Source organism: Pollachius pollachius (assembly GCF_949987615.1).
Source record: "Pollachius pollachius genome assembly, chromosome: 9".
NCBI lineage: Eukaryota > Metazoa > Chordata > Actinopteri > Gadiformes > Gadidae > Pollachius > Pollachius pollachius.
The window spans coordinates 13341423-13365131 of NC_136942.1; the positions used below are offsets into that span (position 1 = coordinate 13341423).

At 45.1% G+C, this 23709-nt stretch overlaps 1 protein-coding gene across 1 annotated transcript in view; it reads left to right on the top strand.

Moving 5' to 3' along the window:
• LOC307080048 (metabotropic glutamate receptor 8-like) overlaps positions 1–21857 on the top strand; it is a gene marked incomplete at both ends in the record, with an annotated part of 94207 nt that extends 72350 nt beyond the window's left edge. The window contains 5 exons of the mRNA XM_079742622.1: positions 6977–7174; positions 14540–14679; positions 15058–15993; positions 20903–21149; positions 21808–21857. Of these exons, the coding sequence (XP_079598748.1) occupies positions 6977–7174; positions 14540–14679; positions 15058–15993; positions 20903–21149; positions 21808–21857 (1571 nt within the window). The remainder of the gene's footprint in view (positions 1–6976; positions 7175–14539; positions 14680–15057; positions 15994–20902; positions 21150–21807) is intronic.
• Positions 21858–23709: the final 1852 nt, after the last annotated feature.

Consider the following 23709-nt stretch of genomic DNA (forward strand, 5'->3'; position numbering starts at 1 on the left):
ACTAGGGCATTAGTAGGGGAAAGAGAGGGAGATTTATGCAAGAGAGGAGGAACCATGGGCTCAAAGATCAGAGCTCTGCGAAGCCTCTCTCCAGGGGGAATACATAACTCAATAATCATAATCTATTGATTAATTAATACTGTAAATATCTGAGTGTTGTGGGGTCAGAGGGTACACTGACTGTCTTCACCCCCCTCACACAGCCCCTGGGTACTGCCTTCCAGATAGTGTTTAAAAAAGATGATCAAATAATGAAATGAAACAGATTATAAAGGAGAGAGTGATGCTGAACATGCATACACATATAGCTCCGCCCCCTCCTCCTCTCTACTTTCTTCAGGCTGATGATGTCATCATCTGTTGCCCTGGTGTTTGATGTGGAAAGGTGGCTCATTTACTCACTCACACTTCTAACTCATTCAGAATCAGTCCCTCACAGATTTTAATTAATCGCTCAATCACTCACTCATTCACAGTCACTCACCCGTTGACACATTCAACCCTATATGTTTGTTCACTCCTTCATTCAAACCCATTTCTATAAAAATGGCCATAAAGAGATTTCATGGTTTGAGCCTCTACATAGTCTGAAGCCTGTCAGACAAGCGAACAAAGGCCTCCCCCCCTGTGTCCGTGATATTAAGGAGCTTTCAGAGGCTCTCAAGGTCCATTGCTCTCCTCCGGGCTGTTGACCACCCAGCCTCTGTAACACTCTGCTTGTCAAGCCCATGGCAAGTTTCCTCCAATAGATTATCCTTCAGCGCCCATTGATTCCAATGTATAAATAGTGGACATGCTTGGCCTGCTGAGCCTCAGTCAACACAGCATTGGCTGGGATTGTAGGAATGCAGCAGCAATACATCCACTGACCTGCTTAAACCCCAATGTTGTTCTCCGAGCTGTTGGAACCACGACGCACGGCTGCAGAATGAATTACAAGCAAGGTTGCGTTAATAAATCTTCGGAACCTCTGTAATCTTTGCCCAGGGCAACAGGAGTAATAATGTATTGCAGTTTATCATTAAAATAAAGTCTCCAAAGTAGCTTTGACCTGAAATCCATGGACTAAAACAAGCTGTGTGCTGTCCTTATCTCTGAAAACACGCATTAGGGTTGAGCTTAGGCGGACAGAGAAACATCCTCTGGATGTTCCACATATGTTTGGACTCTTCGAGTTTGGTTAGTTCCCTCTAATATATATATATAGTATAATATATATAGTATGATATGTGTATGAATGATATTTCTCAACATACATTAATTTAATATATATATAATATAAAGTTTATATGTATGTTTATTTATATATAATTTATTTATAATTTGATATACATTAAAGATGAATCTAAAATTGAAACATTTGAAATTCACTTGTTTAATGTGTTGGAACCATTGAGATGGGATACAGAGAAAAACACAAAGGGAGCATGGAGGAAATGTTTAGTTAAATAAATAAATGATGATGTGCAGAGAATGATGGGGCGCAATAACCGTGTCAGAATCCGCTGGATGTATTACTATAATTTTCTTTGTCCTCTGGCAGCCATGAATTGTGATCATCTGGTGAACACCTGCAGGAACAATCTCTTCTGTATCCCCCCATATTTAGAGCTCACCTGTCAGGGCTCGTTGTTAAGCAACAACTGTTAGGCCTTTGTGGAGGCTCACCCTGTCCTCTTCACAGTCACATTAACACGTATTCATCTAGGAGGAACCTTTGTCCAAAGTACCAGACGAGTGGGCCAGGGAACAAATCAAAGCATATAATCAGTATTGGAGGAACTGCCATTTTAGGTTCCTTGTTGCTTATAGGGTGTACACATCTACTAGCATTTAGAAATGCAGGCTCTCCTGAAGTCCTAAAGCTGAGGTTGTGTTCTGCAAAATGGTAAGCTTTTGTTTAGAAACAAGCTCTATAAGCACAACTGTATGTAAACCTTTTCAAAGCAGGAGGGAGAGTAGCCTGGCTCTCTCTCTTGTTTGCTTTAGAAAGGACAAATGGATGGACAAATGTCCGGATAGAAGTCGCTTCTGCCTTTATCGTTGCTCCTGTAAAGCAGGAGAGTGACTATGGCCCAGCTTATGATAGTTGCCCTAACATGGAACCTATGTTTCTTATTCCAGGGTAAATACGGCTGTCTAGGGTTGATCACGAGTGGTCAGAACAGGTTCTTTTTGATCTGGACTGGGCGGCACCTTGGTGGTCTGGGGGCCACAGTACCTTCTCTCCTCCCTTAGGGGACACATAGTTGGGGTGCCGGGATGCTAACATTCTGAATGGATGGGCAGTAAGCGAGCAAAACTGCTTTTATCTGGTCTTTAAAACATGGACAGGTAAGATGAACTGTGGTTCCCAAAGCATTGCTCTAAGCCGTCGACTCTATGAGAACGGCTTAGCCATGGCCATCAAAAACGGTTTTATGACCAAGTCTGCTGTGTATTTTCATTGAATACTTCCAGCTAACAAAAGAAAAAGGTAAACTTTTACTTGTGACTAATTGTTTATGGTGCAAATAAATATCCAACTCATCTGCAAATTCTGCATGTTCACTGTGACAGATGTGTAACATGTCTAACAGAAGGTGGATGAATTTGGAGACTGGACCCTTACAAGAACCCATCTGGACGCTGGTTTGGACATCTGGACACTGATAAAGACATGAAACACAATGTGGGATTTAAAGCATGTGCTATTACTCTTATGCAATTGATCGTTTGAAGATATTCAACACGGGGGGTTTGTTCAGTGGCATCGTCTAGTGTAGGCATATGTGACAACATTGTTTTGGTTAATTGCTGTGAAGACGCATCTTATCTCGTCCAATCATTAGACCAAATTATCCCGGGCCACAACTAGCCAATGAGGTCTAATTGACCTCATTATTCTTAAAGAAGTTTACATTAAAAGCAACAACCCCAATCAGATGTCTGGCGACTGTGATTCACACTCAGGAAAATATCCTTTCGATCGCTGACATTATTCCCTCGGGCATTCTCAAATCAATTATTTAACACTCAACACAACTTTAGCTTTGATTTTCTGAGCAAATCTGAATAAGAATTTGCACAGCCAATAATTGACATATCCTGCGAGGCCCTTTATGTCCGGCCAGTCAGATCGTAGAGTTTGTTCCCTTTTTTATCACACTCAACATTCTTTGAGAAAAGCGTTCTTATATTGCTATATTGCTATATTGCTATATTACCAATGCTCTTCAAAACCTTTCTTGACAACGGCTTGTTTATTTATTTATTGGCTCGGGTGTGTTGTTCAGGATCCCATGGCAACGTGTGCATGATATCTAGCCACAGCTCCCTTTGCGTAGATGCTGGCCTTAGCTAGTGATGAACCTGCTGCTTTGCTGCAGTGGTGCTGTAGTCTAGGGCACACGCCTTAGCACGCAGGGAGAAGACTTCATTAGGACATGAAATGATACTGCCTTTGACTATGTGTTTTATACTCAAGGTCACTGTATGGTGACTACAGTACTGTAGTCATATAAAGTAATTCCACTTTGGAGACTTTGGAGTGGTGATTTGTAGAGACAGAACTAGGTATAGTAGAAGCAGAGGGCTGATATTGTACTGTAGACACAGTAGGTCCTGAATGGTATTACAGCGTTTTACAAAAAAATAAAAACTCACATGATTCACTTTCTGGGCAGGGAGGGATCTGTGTTTCATTTATTCAGTAGTTCTTTGACATGAAAGGAGAGTGCTGGGTAGTTTTCCCCCCACTGGTCATTCATCTAGCTTGATTCCGCTGCCACATATCAGATCAGACATACAGTCTGAGTTTAACTATCTCGTCCTCAGACAGAACGTTTTTCTCCTTCAGAAGGACTCCAGGTTTAATCCCAGCACACATGTCTATTTTTTGCCCATTTAATAACATCCTCTTCGTAATTGTTCATGTGTGGACTTGGAAACCTGCTCCACTGTCCATCCCCTATTGCCCTCCTCCTGATCAAACACAATCCAGTTCACTTCTAAACCACCACCCTGTTCATTGATGAGACAGAGATGGACAGCAGAACTCTTCCACCGAACCCCACCGGGTCCTGTTGATCTTGAGGTCCTTGGCGAACTGGTCTTTACTTCCTCTCTTCATTCACGGCGGAGGGAGACATCTTTATTAGCAGGCTCCTGATAGTATCTGACACAACGTGGAGGCAGCAGATAAACGACAGGCGGCTCAATGATAGACCATGTTAATAAGAAGGACTCACGTGCACCGACACAGCACATCATGGACAACCCCTTGTTCATTAATTTGCTATTCATGTAATTAAGCCAAGCTAATGGAAACAGAAGCGTGTCTCTGAGCACAGGCACTGAGATGAGGGAAAAAAGGTTCCCTCCCCCCACCCATGCCTCCTGTGTGGAATTCGATTCATGTAAGCGATGTTTAATTGAAACGCTGGTGGGCGTGATGGATGGGGTGTGATGGTGCCGGCCTTCGGGCCCTGGATATCAGACTTCACTCGGTACAAGCATTTGATCTCCCTCATGTGGCTCATCCTCTGACTTGCAGGGGAACACCACCGCCGGCTCCTCGGTTGTGAGGAGTGTGTCGGATGGTATTACCCGGTCACCTGCAGGTAATATTCAAAGATGGTTTTGTCTCTGGCTGGAACTTTGTAGATTACACGGCAGACCGTTGAAGCTCTGAGTTGTGAGGGTTTTCTACTGACAGATGTTTTTGTGGTTGTAGGGGCCTTGTCTAATTGAACATATTGTATTTTATTCTGGTGGCAGAATATTGATATAAGGAACCAGGCACATTGATATAAGGAACTAGGCACTTCTGACAAAAATGTTACTTCAAAAACACCAGGTGTCCAGCAGTGAAAGGTCATATCACCTGCATACTAGAGCAAGGTTCTCCTCTGGGTGCTGGCTATCACCTGCATATTAGAGCAGGGTTCTCCTCTGGGTGATGGCTATCACCTGCAAACTATAGCAGGGTTCAACACTGGGTGCTGGCTATCACCTGCATACTAGAGCAGGGTTCTCCTCTGGGTGCTGGCTATCACCTGCATACTAGAGCAGGGTTCTCCTCTGGGTGATGGCTATCACCTGCAAACTATAGCAGGGTTCAACACTGGGTGCTGGCTATCACCTGCATACTAGAGCAGGGTTCTCCTCTGGGTGCTGGCTATCACCTGCAAACTATAGCAGGGTTCAACACTGGGTGCTGGCTATCACCTGCATACTAGAGCAGGGTTCTCCTCTGGGTGCTGGCTATCACCTGCATACTAGAGCAGGGTTGTCCTCTGGGTGCTGGCTATCATCTCCATACTATAGCAGGGATTCCTCTCTTGGTGCTGGCTATCGTCTGCATACTAGAGCAAGGATCTCCTCTGGGTGCTGGCTATTGTCTGAACAGCGCCAAATTCCATCTCCTGTCAGGTCATCACCCTCCACTTCTGCTGAGTCTCTAGTTTACTACGTTGGCATCCTATGTTGCTGTTGATTGAAAGGGGATTATAGCTCTATGTTCCTATTCATTCAGAAGAACAGGGTGGGTGATGAATGGCCAAGGCTGGTGCTCGGGCCCTCAGCCTCAAGCACCCCTCCAGGCCAAAGGCGTGTAAAAGCATAATGACTTTAATAATTGGAAATCACTCATCAGGGCATTATGGGACTTTGTGTTTTTCAAATAAAATGTTATGGGTCTTTCTTTTGCCCCCCTGCGTGTTATTTAATCATTGCTAATGAGGCAGAACAAAATGTATTTTTTTTTTCTCTTCATGGAATACGTACAAAGAAACGTCCTTCATCTTACAAGCCTCTTTCAGGCTTTTGTCTAATGCAAAAACCGGCTCAGCACGAGAGCTAAATAGACCGGGAGTTATTAACGTTGTTTTAAAATGCAAGGCACGGACATGGAAATGAGATTACCATAAGAAGACATAGTAGTAGAAATTAATAATTATAATATTGTATAATTATAATAATAACCAGCAAACCATTACACCAATGTTGTTCAAATATCCCTTGATTGCTCAATTTTGGTGTCTGACAATCTAGGTGACACTAATATGTGATGTAGGAAAGATTTAAGACCTATAATTTCAGGGTAATTTGTTAGAAATGCCATTGCCATCCTTCAGCTTTCAGTGAATGCAGTGGAATGCTCTGAGATTGTCTGTTCTGGTCGGCTGGGCCTGCTCCTGTATGAGACAGGGCATTTCTTCCCTAATTGGTTTGGGGACTCCATCTTGCCTGTCATTCACAGGTGCACGAATGCAGCACTTTGCACTGTTTGGAGAAAAGTAGGAAGAGAGGGAACAGAGAGGGATGGGACTTTAATGGGGGCTTTTTCTGTTCTAACCCTCTTGACTGCTCTTACATCTTCCTTCAAGCAATGTTAAGGAGAAGACCAGACCTTGAAGGAAGCAATATGATAAAGCTTGTGTTATGACTAATGTTTGAGTTTGAAACATCCGCTTGACTCCCTTGAGTATTGTGCTGTTGGCAATCATGACTAACAAACCCTCTGGTTCATCCTACGGCATTCTGTAGAGAATCATTTTCGCACAGCAGTTATTCCCGGACCTCAAGTGCTGCTGATTAAATACCTTTTAACATTCAGACAAAGAATGATTGCAGCCAATGTTTACCAATCTTTCGTTGTTTGGTTCTGTCCCTGCGTCTTTATATTCGTTCAGATCACTTAAAGCACTCAATAATGTTCACATTTACATGCAGAGTTTACATTTCAATTATGACTACTCATCGCACAGAAGAGAAATAGATATTTCTAGTATTTCTTTGCCCATTCTTATTCCAAAATCTTCCTCTCACTCGAACACTCTCTTGTACTTCTGGTTTTGACACACAACCTGATTTCCCAACTGGGATTGACAAAGCGCATTCCCATCTCATCTTTATTCCTTTCTGCACTTTCTTGAACCATGAGGCGTTGCGTCTGTCCCCCCCCCCCCCCCCCCCCCCCCCCCTGTCCCGTCAGGGCTGGAGAAGGTGGGCCGGGACTCCACGTACGAGCAGGAAGGGAAGGTGCAGTTTGTGATGGACGCCGTCTACGCGGTGGCTCACGCGCTGCACCGGATGCACCGGGACCGCTGCTCTGGGCCAGGCCTCTGCGCCGCCATGGCCAACATGGACGGCAAGGAGCTGCTCTCCTTCATCCGGGCGGTGAACTTCAACGGTGAGGAGCGAGCGCCTGGGCTTTCAGGTGGCGATTAGTCACTAAGGTTTCAGTTGGGGTTTGTGCAGGGTTAGATAAACCCTGAATGACTTCTATCGGTTGAATAACGTTCTGGTTGGTTATTAAGGGGACATATCACACCACCAGGTGTGAGTGTGATTAGCCGTGACAAGCCACAAGACTTTCAAGTTTTGAAAATCGGCTTCTTCTGCAAACACACGTCGGCGTGTCCACCAAGATGTGCGCTGGATAGATCAGCCTCCAAGCCTACCCAGTGACCTGTAGCAAACGCGGTTCATCTATCCATTATATATCTAGGTGGAGGTCAGAAGAGGCAGAGTTTCAAAACGGCTTGTAATGGCTAATCACAATCACACCTGGTGGAGTAAAATGTCACCTTTAAAAAACCAAGGCCAATTAGTTGGTTGTAGTTTTGTTTTGGCTGTGCACCCTGGCTCGAGTGAGTGCGACGTGGGTTTTGATTGTTTGACAACGCCCCTAACACCTGCTCCAATGGAACTCAATGTGTCCTTTTCTTCTGAAATGCAACAACTTGTTTTTTCAAACATCACATTTCTTTGAATCTTGTGGGTGAAAATTCTCCTGCTTAAATAGAGGTTTACTTTGTTTTTAATGATGCTTTCATGGTGTTTTTTGTATTTTATGAAGATATCATCAACATAATTCTTAAATGTATTGAATAATAAATTTAATTGTATTACTTCAAATGAAAGATATAACTTTAGATTAAAAGAGCTGTCGGTAATATTTAACAGCAATCCTTTGAATGTTATCTGTTACACAAAAATACCATTGCCTCTGTGATAATATCTGTTCTGGTTGACTAAATAATATCTTACCTTCATTTATCTTGCCTCAAAGTAAAGTTATTTACAGACCTTTTCATCCAATGATTCGTAAACTTGTGAAATTAGCGGCAAGATAATTTGACATGAATATCGAAAGCCCACTGTCTTCTTCAAATAAATGGGGTCATATTCATATGATGTCATTTCATAGTATCCTCATATTATATTATCATCCTATTATTATTATCATCGTATTCACACTATTGTAATACAACAACGTTTTTAAATCTCTAACAGTGTGATTCAATTAAACTAATTTTGTGATTTTTTTTTGATTGAATGAATTGTCTGTGAATCATTTTAAATGATTCACAGACAATTCATTCAATCAAAAAAAAATCACAAAAAAAATCACAAAAGTGAAGCAAACAAACATGATTGCCTCTGAATCAAGTTGTATTCAAACAATGAAAGCAACACACCAGTCTCAAAGCTCTCGGCTCTATTTTCCCCAAGCTCCGTATTTTCATATTTTGTGTGGGAAAATTGCTAATTGCTTATAATCAATTCGCTGCGAGTACAAACTTCCTAACCAAAGCAGCAATTAAAACCGGTTAATGGTGGACCACCGCCGGCGAATGGAGGTCTTCCGCGCTGCATGCTGGGTAATAATCCCACGCACCACATACAGCCTGGGATGCCACAAAATATTTCAGCTGACGCATTAAGACCTCAGTCAGGGTGTCCAGCAGGTCCGCTCATTAGCCATCATCTCCATGTTATTCCTGGCCTTCAGAGTGTGTTTTGATCCCTCCTCTCTAGTGCTCACTTGTCAAGGCTCAATAGTCACCACTTTGCCAGCAGGACTTCAGAGATTGCTTCTGCTCATTATTTTGCACACGTCGATTATCTCCAGCGCCCTATCTATCTACATTTGATGATTTTTATATTGAATAGACGCAAGCAGATAGTGACCTGTGTATATATACATGTGTTAATATAGAATAACTTTTAAATATCTTCAAGTTGATTTAATACAGTTCTATTTCACACTTTGTCGCTTTTTTTGGTGCTATAAAAAATAGCCAAATGATAAGGATAAGCTCCACAAGAGAATAACTTGGCAGAATCAATTTGCACAGTCTGCCTTTTACAGGGAATCCTATATTCTGTTAAAGCCTTTAGTTTCGGGTCCTTAGCTTCCTCCCAACACACCATGAAAGTTTCCTCCTTGTCTGAAAGAGAGATCTCATTTACACCACCTTGTCAACGTATGCTCAATCAAGAGGGAAGCACCCTTTATTTCTCCTACTTCACCTGCGATTTTCAGTTTTAAGAAAGCACGCTTGAAGAGCTAGCTTCAAACAGGATAACAAATATCTACACCAAAACATCTCCCCAAGTCTCAGGCAAGAAAAAATGGAGCTCCATAAAAATATCAGAATGTGGAAATAAGATATACCCGTTGGAGTTTTCTAAAACAAAAAAAAAATGAGACGAATCCTACATTCAGAGTAATGCACCGCGAACAGTCAATCCGCAGGGATTAGGATAGAAAACAGTCAATAAAACACTGGGTTCTTCTGCTTTTGTCCGGCCGTGGGGCAACACAGTTCTGGCTGCTGGAGGTGTGTGATGCTGAACCGTTTTTCATTAGCGCTGTTGTTTTAGTCCCAGCTGTGCCCACACTGTCTGACCCCACCTTTCCAATTGATCCAACCTCCTTAGAGGGAACTGTGGAGGGTACCGTGCATGCTTTTATACTGACTAAGCCAAGCTCTGCAGTGCTTTCCCACAGATATTTAACACAAACAATAACCAAACTAAACTGTATCTATTACCTTAACAAAACCTGTCCTATAAAAACATGGACCAATGCATTTTTTAATTAAAATGCATCATCACTCTGCAAGTAGAAGATATTGTCCTGCCAATAAACGACAAAAAATTTTCTTTGCTGATTGGTTTCTTCATTGTATTAAAAGAACGTCGGTTAAATATCGAGTGAAAGCGAGAGGGACAGATTGTGTCCCAGTTTGGAGGAATACGTAACACTTGGTTACTCAGTACTCCATCGGCGTACACGACAAGGAAAGTGGTTTCATTGTTGAGATGATTATGTTGTGAGTATCGTGTCTGCTCTCCCGTCCCTGTTCAGCAGAACAATTAGAACAGAGGGCGCTGAGAGTGTATTAGACTAAATAGCATTCGTCCGTCTTGGATTCCTAGCTGTTCGAAGTCATGGTTCGTTTGATTTGTACCGCAGAAGTATTCCTTCGAAACACATCTATAATGGAGAACAGATACACATGGATACCTAACCAAGGAGCTGATCTACTCTCCCTCCTCTCTCTCCTGCCATTCCTTTCATTTAGAACCAGCCCTCCTCTCCTCTTTTCTCGTTTGCTTTCCCGTCTTCTCTCATCCCCTCTCCCCCTCTCCCCCTATCCCCCTCTCCCCTCTCATCTTTTCCCCTTTTTCTCCTCTCTTCCCCGAACCTCTCTCCTCCTCCCCTCTCTCCCCCTCACCTCTTGTTCCTTCCCCTCTTCTCTCTCCCCCTCTTCGCCCCTTCCCCTTTTCTCCTCTCGCCCTCTCCCCTTCCCCCTTCTTTTTCTCTCATTACTTCTTGTCTCCCTCCTCTTCCTCTAAGAGTAGAGGGAGCTGATTTGAATAATCCCCTTATCTTGTTCACTGTCATCGGTTTAGGAAGAGAGGGCGAGAAAGATAGACATACAGAGAGAGAGTGGGCGTGAGGGAGAGAGGGAGAGGGAGAGGGAGAGAGAGAGAGAGAGAGAGAGAGAGAGAGAGAGGATAAAGCATGTGGTGGATGTATGTTTTTCTCTTCAGATCTCTGTACCTGGAAGGGATTCGTTTAGCTGCCACAGCCAGGGAGCGTGTGAAGAGAAGCAGAAAACATTGAATTAGTGGAGGAGGTGGGAACCAAAGGGTGTTAATTGTCATGGCCGATGTAAACCCAGCACAGCCCACCTTATAACCCATGTCCCTAATGGGGGGGGGCTGCTGTGTTTGCGGGGGGAAGAGTTTGTGTGTGCAAATGCGTGGCCATGATTGCGTCCTTTTTCCGATGTGTGTGTGTTCATATGGGTGTGAGTCTGGGTACTTATCTGCATTCACGAGGATGATCTGTTTTGGGTCATGAGTGTATGTGTGTGCATTCATGCGTTCATCCAACATAGTGTATGTGTGTGTGGTACTGACCATGCACCCTATGCTTGGTTGAGCCTGTTAAACAGGATTTTCAAGGCATTCATCAAACATAAACATAGTTAGCCCTATAACCACTCGGTCTCTGCTCCCGGCTCTGTGCATTTGAGCGCGCGCGCTTGGGTGTGTGTGTGTGTGTGTGTGTGTGTGTGTGGGTCTGTGAGAGCCATCATCCTGAATTTGAAACACAGTGAATCAGACGTCCACGGTCGGCACACACAGCGCCTTGACTGTGCGCCTGCTAGCCCAGGGCGCATTGCTAACGTAAGAGCGCTAGCCCCCCCGCGCCCTCATCGCTCCATGCATGCATGTATTTTTAGCAGTGTTTGTGCTAATGTTAGCGGTGGCTAGGATAAGCCCATCTGTAAGGAGTCTTTGTATCGAGCCTTGTGTGAATGTGATTAGCAATGCGTGGGTGGGCGAGGCATCATGGACATTGTTTTTGATGAGTTGAGACAAGGGCCGATGAATCATGTTGTTGATGTTTCAGTGGGAGAAAGTTAGGGCTTGGAACTGAATTTGCCCTGAATCCTTGGGTAAATCCCTGCTGCTTGCCGCGAGACGAGAGAGACAGTGTATAGGGCTGAGAATATATGAATACACAAAGACATGTGTTTCAAAACACTGCAAAGACAAGGATGACGTGGTCTTTGGTTCACAGATATTTGTTATAACAAAAACAAGTCACCTGTGCGTATGAATACACAAGTAAACGATGCGAAGAATAATACGAAACAAAGATGATAATGATAATGAGGTCATTGATCATGACCTTAACATGTGAGGAAATCTCCTACCTTGAACATATGTAAAACGAATTAAAAGCTTTTAAGAAATGTGATAAAGCAGCCCTTTTGTTGTTACTGAAATTAATAATTTGTGATTTAATTGGAGTAACCCTATCCAAAGGGACATGAAGCATCTGCGAATGGATTGCATGACAAGGTATCGTTAAAGTCAAACACCTCAACACAATAACATACCATAAAATATAGACCCAAATCATAATTACATGATTACATTAAAAGGAAACTGTTGTTTTTTTTTCACCTCTTTGGTTGAAGGGTAATTGGAATTGGTCCAGTATTATGGAAATTGGACCATAAGCCCGGAAAACAGTTGTCCCATAAGCCCAAAATCAGGTTGAAAGGCTAAAAAATGCAGATGTTTCCAATTAGAATAAAGGGGGATGATATTAAGGAAAATACTACCTTCTTCTGTGTTGATCAGATTAATTACATGCTGTTAGACCTGTCAATTAAGTTATTTAATAGATTTTGTTAAACATTGCGGAGCAAACAAAAAGTACATAAAGTGCAGGACAAAACAGTAGTTTTGAGCTCAGAGCCCAGTGCTCCTGGGATCTGAGCACTTAAGAAAGAAACTGTAAAAAATATCCAAAACCAAGGCAACATAATACCCGGTCTAGCAGGCGTCCCAGTGAGTCTGAGAGGTTGAAGACACTGAAGCTGACAGATGAAGGTGACAATGATGATGCTGATGATGTGAGCACCCTGGCAGAGCGATGAATACTACTGCTACTGCTACTGTCTAAATTAATGTTCTGTCGCCCAGCAGCGTTTCACCCAACGGGACGCACCGTATTGCATGGTTCATCTTGCTCAGGAATGCATGCGTGTGGAGACTGGTTGGTTAATGGTTAATGGACTGCAGTTATAAAGCGCTTCTCTAACCAGTGGCCACGATTTACAATATTGCCTAACGTTCGCCTATCATGGACACATTCACACACCGACGGCAGTGTCCACCATGCAAGGCGACAGCCAGCTTGTTGGGAGCAGTAGGGGTAAGGTGTCTTGCTCATGGACACTCAGCCGGGGATCGAACAAGCAACCTTCCGGTTACCAGCCAACCCGCCCTACCTCCTGAGCCACGTGTGAGACATGTGAGTTCACCCTAACCATGAGGCTATCGTACCTTCGTTCCAAACGATGGCAGGGGTTTGGTAATGATCCCTGTATGTGTCCTTCCTCCGTCTCATCACAATCTCAATCGGTGCATGAGGACCTCCCAACCTGACGCAACATCGCTCGTTACTGTAAGCACTGACAGCTGGCAGGAAGCAGCTGGAGGCATGACCAAGATGGGGCTGGAAACAGGAAATTACGGCGGCGGACATATTGTCAGCTGCAGGGTCTGGATGCTCTGCCAATACAGGAAATCATGGTAGGGATTTGCGCAGGTTCAGGTCTGTTAGGAACAAAGCAGCTCCTCCGTGTAATTTCTTCAACACCTCCATTGAGATGACGAGCCAAGCGGTGTGTGTTTGTATGTGTGTGTGGGGGGGTGTTAATATATCGCGGAGTGCACCGCGTTATTGTGGTTATATCTACAAACCAGCCTTGTGAGGAAATAATGGAGATCGGCTTTCTGTTCTGACAGGCAGCGAGCATGTAACCAGATTATGAAGCTGAATATTGCTCTTGCGTTCTTTCCAAAAAAACAAAGTGCAATATTTTTCTCCAGTGTTCTCAACTTTTGGGGGGAAACGGGTCCATCTGCTTGGATCTTTCCAATTTCCTCCAAGGCTTCAGATGGAGACACCCGGTTTGGATCTGTGGGAAAGTTAATTGAACGCTAAACACAGGTTAGCATAGGGGCTAGCCCCAGGGTCAGAGGAAATAAGGGAAGCCCAAAGCACGCATCATTTCCCTTTTTGGCAACGGCTTAACCCAGATAGACGCTAACATAACATAACCATGGATGCCCATATATATTCATACATGTAGGCGTCTATATTAATGCATGCCTTTCTATAAATGTGTTGTGTGTTTGTTTGTGTAATGAATGCTATGGTCTTTCTGAATCATTCTCTTTGTTATGGGGACCTGTAGGGTTTTCTTGGTTTTCTTGATCTTGGCCTTAAACTAACCCCCTCTCTTGAGCTCTGGATTCTCTCGCGCTTACATTTGTCATTTTGCCTCCAGCACAATATGATCAAATGGCAGCAGGAACCTTTCAACCCCAGACACAGCCCTTATCTTGCGACACCCTGGGAACACACAGACACACACACAGACATATAAAAAAAAATATATATATCGACAGTTTTTTAATGTATAACTATATATATATATTCTACTTTTCTTGACAAAGAATCATAACTGTTGGGGTTTCCTAGGAGATCGGGGATGTGAGTGTAGTGGTTTCCATGGAGATATATCCGTGGGACTGAATATAATACATCTGCCCTGTGTCCTCATTCTGTTGTTATACTGGCAGCTGTTAGCATACTGCCTCGGTTCCTATCGCCTACGTCACAATAACCCCTCCCTTGACAACACCTGATCTGTGCTTCCTGTTTCAACAGGAAGTGCCGGGACACCTGTCACTTTCAACGAGAACGGTGACGCCCCCGGACGTTATGACATCTTCCAATACCAGATCAATAACCAATCGGCAACAGAGTACAAGGTGATCGGTCAATGGACCAACCAGCTGCATCTCAACGTAAGTGCCGCACAGCCCCATAGCATATCCAACGCACAACAAAGATAGTATAGTGAGGTGTGATATAGAATACGGCGCGTTACACATCCTTAAACTGTGTTATACATAATTTGTAACTCATAATCGCAATGGGGTTTATGGCCCCCTTACGTCCTTGCGGACCCTCCTTGCGAAAATTGGAACCTTGCGTCGAGGCGACGCAGCAGCAGGGTCTGCGATTGGTCCGCTAACTAAAACCCGACGCAGAACCAATACAGGGTCACGACTGCGTTGCAGCGTCTGCGAGGTCCTTGCGCTGAGTCGACGGGGACCCCATAATCAGCCCTTAAGTGTGGGTAGTACAGCACCCGAGCTGACCGCTGTCGCCCTCCTCCCCAGATGGAGGCGCTGCAGTGGGCCAGCGGTGACTGGTCGCTGCCCGGCTCGGTGTGCAGCCTGCCCTGCCGGACCGGCGAGAGGAAGAAGGTGGTGAAGGGCGCCCCCTGCTGCTGGCACTGCGAGCGCTGCGAGGGCTACCACTTCCAGGCCAGCCAGTTCACCTGCGAGCTGTGCTCCTACGAGCAGCGGCCGGACCACAACCGCACGGGCTGCCAGCCCATCCCCATCATCAAGCTGGAGTGGAGCTCCCCCTGGGCCGTGGTGCCCGTCTTCATCTCCGTCCTGGGCATCATCGCCACCACCTTCGTCGTCCTCACCTTCGTGCGCCACAACGACACGCCCATCGTGCGGGCGGCGGGCCGCGAGATGAGCTACGTGCTGCTGACGGGGATCTTCCTGTGCTACGCCATCACCTTCCCCATGATCGCCGCGCCCGACGTGGGCGTGTGCTCCTTCCGCCGCATCTTCCTGGGCCTGGGCATGTGCTTCAGCAACGCGGCGCTGCTGACCAAGACCAACCGCATCCACCGCATCTTCGAGCAGGGCAAGAAGGCGGTGACGGCGCCGCGCTTCATCTCGCCCACCTCCCAGCTCTTCATCACCTTCTTCCTCATCTCCCTGCAGCTGCTGGGCGTGCTCATCTGGTTCGCGGCCGACCCGCCCCACACCTTCGTGGACTTTGGGGAGCAGCGCACGCAGGACCCCGAGAGGGCGCGCGGCGTGCTCAAGTGCGACATCTCGGACCTGTCGCTGATCTGCTCGCTGGGCTACTCCATCCTGCTGATGGTCACGTGCACCGTGTACGCCATCAAGACGCGCGGCGTGCCCGAGACCTTCAACGAGGCCAAGCCCATCGGCTTCACCATGTACACCACCTGCATCATCTGGCTGGCCTTCATCCCCATCTTCTTCGGGACGGCGCAGTCGGCGGAGAGGGTGAGCACCGGGGAGTTCGGGTCGTCCATCGGGAGGGATTTGTGTTTGGATGATGCAACAGTGAAGATGGTGCATATGGGATGCAGCAGTGGAGTAGTGTATACATTTTAAATTCAACACCATAGTCAGTTTATGACATATGCGCAAAGCAGAACATCTCAGCAGTGGCTTTTTTGAAGGGAGGGCCGGGGGTTCTTCTGTATGTCTTGAGCAATTACAAAAGTTCACCCGTTCATACAGAATTCACCCACTCATTGAGCAAGATTTTACATGATCCATCTGAACAAGAGAGACACTGACTGTGACACTGGATGGGCGCATCTCTTGTGCAAGGATGGTGTAGGGGCGAATGCACTGTGATTTCCTGAAAGCATTCATGCGAAACCATTTCAGCTCTTAGAAGAGGGTATAGAAAGGATATATTGAAAGGAGATGCTTTTCAACACACACACACACACACACATATGTGTATGTCGTTTGCACGTGCGTTACTATAACCAGGCTGTATGTCCCAGGTAAAGTCACGCCACCGTGAACATTGCTTAAATTGTGTTCATGTTGGACGGTAGTAGATCATACGGTTTAGCATTACGACCACAGCAGAGCTATGAACTTCCCTTTGAAAAGGAAACGGTGTGTGTGTGTGTGTGTGTGTGTGTGTGTGTGAGTGGGTTCTTCTCTCTGCCTCTCAGTATGTATGTGTGCGCTCTTTTGAAATGTTCAGCATGGCAGAAATCCTTCAACCGTACCAATGATTTGAGTGACATTGAATAATGATGTACAACGTTGCACGATAGCAGCGATTGGTCACATCAGTCTGGTATCAAAGCCACTGGAATAAAGTCGGTGGGAGCTGGATCTTTGTATTCATTATCGCCACGCTTTAATATCCTCCCCATGAACCCTCTCTGTTCCTTAAGAAGAGATTGAGCATTGCATTGGAGCCATAGATCAGCCTCCACAATTCAGGCTGCTACCAAGGAGATGGAAAGTTGATGTAGCGAGGTCAGGTAGCCAGCCTGTAAGCAGAATAAATTTGTAAGCAAACCAATCTTTTGTAGCGTGATTCAGTGGCTTAAAGGTATATTGTGAGGCATTCCACATTCAAATATCTAAAAACGACTAGACCTATGTTATTTATTTGTTATTAAATAACTGTTATTTATTATTGAACAAGGTCCAAACCCAGAGAAATCCATAGTTTTATTCAAGGTAATTACGGTGACATTTGGTAAGATTGCATATCCCCTGGACCCTCTATAACTCCCGGGTAAAAATGTGAAAATAGTAATGAAGTAGAGATCTAATTATTGATCTAATATTTAATTATTGATCTAGTTCACTACATTGTGCTACTATGAAAAGCGGCTCATGCCAGCCACCAAGCTAATGTAGGGTTGTCCACACATTTCCTAGACTTTAATTTTAAATGTATGTATTTATTTTTTTCCCGAGACAATGACCCCATCCTTAATCGATAGTATTTCTCAAACATTGACTATTTATTATCCATTCGAAACCAGTTAAAACGTATTTAATTGTATTGCTGCGTCCAACACATTGATTCGTCTTAACAACACGTTGTCAAAGGAGCGTTAGTGGACATCCCCTCCTCTCCGTGCACACTCTGAATCAAAGCCCGATGAAGCGGGGGAGGAAGGATTGTCGTTGGCTCTTCCCCACAGAGAAGATGGCTTTCCGTATTCATGAATAGAATCAGTCCGGAATTAACTAATCAGTATAAGGAATTCAAGAAATACCACAAAACGTACCCCTGTACTCGTTTCGCAGGCACTTTTTTGTGTGAAAATAAGAGATGCTCAATGGATTAAAGCAAGTTTAATCCATTGGGAACATTGTGATCCAGCTCTGGCTTGATTGCGTTTTTGGTAAGGATATTGTTCAGCGCAGGGTACTTTGTAATTGGCCTATTGTGTAGACATGTTGAGAGGAGTCCTGCTGTCCGACTGCCCTAACTATAAGCCCGGTCTCCTGCGTGGATACACCGCTGGGACACACATACCATTGATCGCATCGGTACTACCCTGCATCGGATCTCTGTATCCAGAGCTATATATCTGTCGAATATCTAATGTCATTGTACAATAGAAAAACAGTCTCAAACCCCATCGGGGCAAACTCATCAGGTGGTGAAAAAAGGTTTTAAGTGTGCCTTGCTGTTTGGATACTGGTCAGTGTAAGGCACAAAGTTCATCTTTAGGAGGCAGGATGTGGGTGTTAGGTGTGACAAGCCACTTATCGGGCCCAAATTAATCGATGACCCTGGACCAAAGGCTATTATCGTAGGCAGCGCAGACTGGCGTTGTGACCCTCTGGTGAAGCAACAACATGAATCCTCCGACCCCTGCTGGATCTCCATGTGCAGCATTGCCTCGGTTTAATTACGTTTGAGGCAATGTGTCTTGTGTTTAGTCTTAAAAGGGATTGTTACGATTAATTTAGAAATGGGTTTAAGTATAAGGAATGTTGATTACAGCTTTTTTCTAATCTCTATAAACACCTAAATAATTTTACCTAGGCTGTGGGTTTAAACTAGTCGCACCTGTAAGGAAAGGTTTAAGCAAGTTTATAAATTATTCAGCGACCTATTTACTGATTGGGATTAACATTTTCAAGAAGATCTAGAATATCTACCCATTGTATTGGATTGAATATTGTAAACATATTAAGTCAAAGGAATTGGAGTCTGGATTAAAAAACTAGAAGGATGAGAATGAACCGGCGATGCAATTAGTGTTCGTGTTCACACTCACGTTAATTTGTGTAATCATGCGCGTGCATTAACGCACGTGCGAGAAGACAGGCCAATGTTATCTCTGACCGCCACAACAAGCCACAATACCTTTATCACAGGTGTATCTCATGCCGTTAACAATGGGCACTGGCATGCCTACGGACACCTAATTAGTTTTATTAGCTACACCTGTTTTCACCTCTTCCACCTCTGATAAAAGCCTCTTCCTGTAAGGAATGAACAGCAGTTCACAGCCATGACCTCATTGATTATTAGCAGTCTGTGTATCGTCCTCCTCTGAGATGAATGTGGTCCACGTGTTTCGTGTTTCCTTTGACATCCCTTTCTGTCTCTGTCTCTTTCCCATGACTTCAGTGGGAAGCCGTGTGACAGAGACACCCCCCTAGGCCACTTAAGAGTCCCCTAATGAGACCACCCAGACCAACAACCCCACTAACTAAATAGACCATTAAGACCGCTAAAGACCCCTAAAGCAGTAGCGCTCCTCGGGTTAGTGGCACACAGAGGCAGGGGGCTGAGGATACTACAGTAAAACGGTCATAACAGAGATAATATGGCTATTTAAATTAATATTTTTAATAAGTAACCACAGTATCCGCTAAGAAATAGCGGATACTGTGGTCATTAAACTGTTCAGGGTTTTAATAGTATAGTATTAGCAGTAATATTTTATGTTAACATGGTCCAGTTGTTGTGTGAGCAGCTTCCTGGTTCTCACAAGAGCAGGGAGCAGAATATCAAAAGGCTGATTTATTATGCAGGGGAGCAAAGAGACACTCTCTCTCTCTCTCTCTCTCTCTCTCTCTCTCTCTCTCTCTCTCTCTCTCTCTCACACTATTGCTCTCTGTCTTTCTCCTGCTCATGCTCTCTCTCTCTCTCTCTCTCTCTCTCTCTCTCTCTCTCTCTCTCCTACTGTAAATGTCAGGGAGTCCGCTCTCTGTGTGAGACGGGACAGGCCCTGATTCCACATCTGAAGGGAGAGGTCCTCCACCTTCTCATGGGGCCCCTCTATCCCCACCTCCAGCCTGGCCATAGTGCTAGTAGTAGCATAGTCCACTACAGACCACACTACGGTACCCCACACTGTACAGTAGACTCCCAGAGATGGCAGGCAGGTGCAGCATAGTTCTCATACAGCATCATAGGCTTAGCCCGTGTAAAGACCCGTAGTATGGAAGCTGAGATAAGCCGGGGGGGGAGGGGGGTCTTCTTTCTCCATGTTTTCATCGGGCTTCTGACCTGATCTCCTCCCCGCACTCTGTTGATCTGGGAGTCTGCAGATCACCAGCCCTGTGCTCGATGTTCTTCCTTAACTGCGGGGTGTGCGTGGGCCTTTTTCCGTCCCTGAGGCTCCTCTCTGCCTGCCGAGCAGAGTCTGGGTGTGAGGCTGGCGACTGGCCCACAGCTGCCCTGCATGGGGCCCCCGGGGGACCGAGCGGCGTCTGTTGCTGAGTTGTAAAGGGGGCAGGACTCTGTGGGGGCTGAGCGGGGCCCCCCTGCTGTTCCTGGCTCGGTGCTGGGTGTTGCCCGCCGGCGATGGTTCTCACTTCCACAGGCTCTAAGAGACCAGCCAGGAGAACTCTGTTTAATAGTCTATCACTTTTAATTCCTTTTATCTTTTTTTTTTTATTGGTTCTTTAGCAACAGTTTTATTGGCAAAATACATATTTTGTGAACATATTTAGTTGTAATGTCACGAGTCCAACTCCTACTGAATTTATATATCTCCTTCTCTCTTCCTCGCCCTATCTCGTTCTTCCTTTAATGCAGCTGTGTATTATTTTCTTAATCCTATTATACTTTTGTTTTGATCTCCCTCTCCCTCTTTTCCTTGTCATCAGTTTGCTTTCTTATTCTCTTTATCTGCCTCTCTCATTCTCTCTTTATCTATCACTCACCTACTTGCTCTCTCCCCCTCTCTCTCTCTCTATCTCTCTCTCTCGCTCTCGGTCTCGCGCTCTCTCTCGCTCTCTCTCTCTCTGCCTCTCTCTCTCCCCATGAATCAAAAACAAATCAACCATTGGCTCCGTTTGAGCCAGCGTAAAGTGAAAGTGAAACCTCCTCCATACCTGGTACCTTGCGGCGCGACCCGCTGTGCAGTAGACGTGCTACAGCCTGCCTCTCCCTCCCCAGATGTACATCCAGACGGCCACCCTGACCGTGTCCCTCAGCCTGAGTGCGTCCGTCTCCCTGGGCATGCTGTACATGCCCAAGGTGTACACCATCCTCCTCCACCCGGAGCTCAACGTGCCCAAGCGCAAGCGCAGCTTCAAGGCCATCGTCACCGTGGCAACCATGACCAGCAAGCTGTCACAGCTCGCTGCCGAGAGGCCCAACGGGGAGGTGAAGACGGAGCTCTGTGAGGGGGTGGAGCCGACAGGTGAGCGGCATGCACGCACGCACCCACGCACGCACGCACGCACGCACGCACACACGCACACACAGCTTTGTGAGGGGGTTGAGCATACAGGTGAGCAGCACACACACACATAATGATACACACAGATTTTGTGTGATGTTATGAGCCAAACGAGGAGGAGCACATGCACAGACACATACATACAGACACATATGGACACGCACGCACACTGGTATACAACAGATGGATATCGTACACCGGTCTTAGCATTTTGTCATTCTGTTTTATTTAGTTTACCTAACAGGGTAGTCTGAAACTAAAGATGCTAACTAACAGAAAGATGTGTTTCGGTTGTGCACTGAGTGGGGGTTTAGACTCCTACTCGTAGGGAATCAGATAATGCCACACTTTCTCAGTATCCACATCTAATTCAAACTTCAAAGCCACTTCCAGTCTCATAAGCAAATGCGCAGGACTTAAAGGCGTTGCTTTCATTTTTGGGTTACTTCATCAAAACAGCTCACACTAAACACAAATCTGCCTCCAGCTTAGTTACCCACCTTAGACATGATAATATTTCCTTTTCATCTCCCCAAATGCACTGCTGAATCAGAGCAACCATGATGGATGTGCAGGAACCCAGGGAATTGGGATTTCACTGTGTCTTTCTCTTCTCCAGTGTCGTCCACCAAAACAACTTACGTCAGCTACACAAACCACGCCATCTGAAGAGCGTCGGGGGGGGGGGGGGGGGGGGGCGGGGGGCAGAGGAACAAGATGATCCCGGGCCTTTTGGCGGGAGGGTTCTGGGAGCAGTAGTGTGATATAAAGAGAGCTCTCAGCACTACAGAGGAATGGGGAGCAGGTGTACCCCTGGTGTACTGTACAGTCTTTACACACAGGAATCGTTGGTTTTACCACTAAGAGACGTCTGAACAGGACACCTGAACAGTTTCTAAAGCCAAACCATCTGCAATCTGGGAGACAGGCAAGGTGACCACGGAAGAAATTACGGAAATCAGAACATTGCATCTTAAGGAAATGCAATGGGGGAAAAAAATGTTCTGAGGGGCAACATTTTGTGTTGATATTCTAAATGTGCGTAAAAATGTGAAAATGTCCTGTTTGTGTCTCCTGTTGTCTGTCTGTGGACCTGCATCCTGATATGAATCCGTTTTTTTTTTGTGCTGGCTAATTGGGTCGTTTTACTGTAAGGGCGCTAACTGAGTTATGGCTAACTGAACAGCAGTTAACTTAACAATGGATAACTGGGTAAAAGCTAACTCGATACCAGCTAGCTGAAAGGTAGGTCATCAAAAGGTAGCTGACAGAAGTATGGCTAACTGGATAGAGGCTAATTGAGTGGTAGCTAACTGAACAATAGCTAAATGACCAGAAGCCCAACGAAACGATAGCCAACAGAGCGAGATGAAAGGTAGCCTTTGGTTGTGAAATGTGTAAATGCCATTGTTAAAGCATGCTAATTTTATACAAAGTTCTATTTATAATAAAGGAATGTTTCACACGTGTGCAGCATGATTGAATAACTGCTGACGTCTGAGGCAAGAGATTCACAAAGCCATAAACCACACAAGTTCTATATTTGTCATAAGCTGATTTTAAATCATCTACAAACTACAGAATATGTGGTTAAAACAAACTAACATCGACCTACAGCAGCATGTTCCTCTGTGGATGGGAATTTACAAGGTTGCATATTGATGGTTATGGGCATGCTGAGTCAAATTAAAATGTAGAGAAGCTGCTATTTTGAGCAGTTTATTATAACTTGTTATCCCTGGATATTCTTTTTTAATACTACTAAATTTAACACTCAAATTCAAAAATGTGATCAAAAGTTACACAGTGCATTGAGTTGGAGAACTGGGAAAGAAAACCTTTGGCTTGGCTTTTAAGCAGAATGTTTTTCATCAGTTGAAATGTGGAACCGTAGGTATGAATAATTATATTTTAGTCTATTGGTGCAGAATCTCTGACCCCCCCCTCCCTCCCCCCCATACAATCTTTTTATATTAACATTTTAATATAGTCATAGATATTAAAAACGGAACGCAATGTGATATATAGATCTATAAATGCATCTCTTTTGAGAACCAGGATCTACTAATTATGTGCTCACCTCCCACCCAAAGTCAAGACAAAAGGTCAGCCCCCTGGAAGGAGCGGCCAAGCTAAAGAGATATCAGGAGAAAACGCCCATTGATACAAAAAGCGCCTGCTCCCTTCCAGGGCAGCATGTTGTGGTATTGACTCTTTATATACAATTATTGATTCTTTGTATAAAGTGTGCAGGGGCCACATCGAGGGAAGAGGCACACCTCAGCACAATCGTCCAGCGCTTCATCGTGTGTCTTAATAACAAAGGCGGAAAAACTGGTCAAGGAAATCAATATGGGCCAGTGGAGCGGCGGGGCCCGGGATCAATAAAAAGAGCAAGTGAGAACGGCTCATGCATGTAACGAATGTTTCCACATGCTCTGCTGGACACCAGCCGGTGGTCCGACAGCCGAGACCCCCGGCTGTGTTGCGGCTGTGCTTCAAGCTCAGCAGTTTAAGGAGC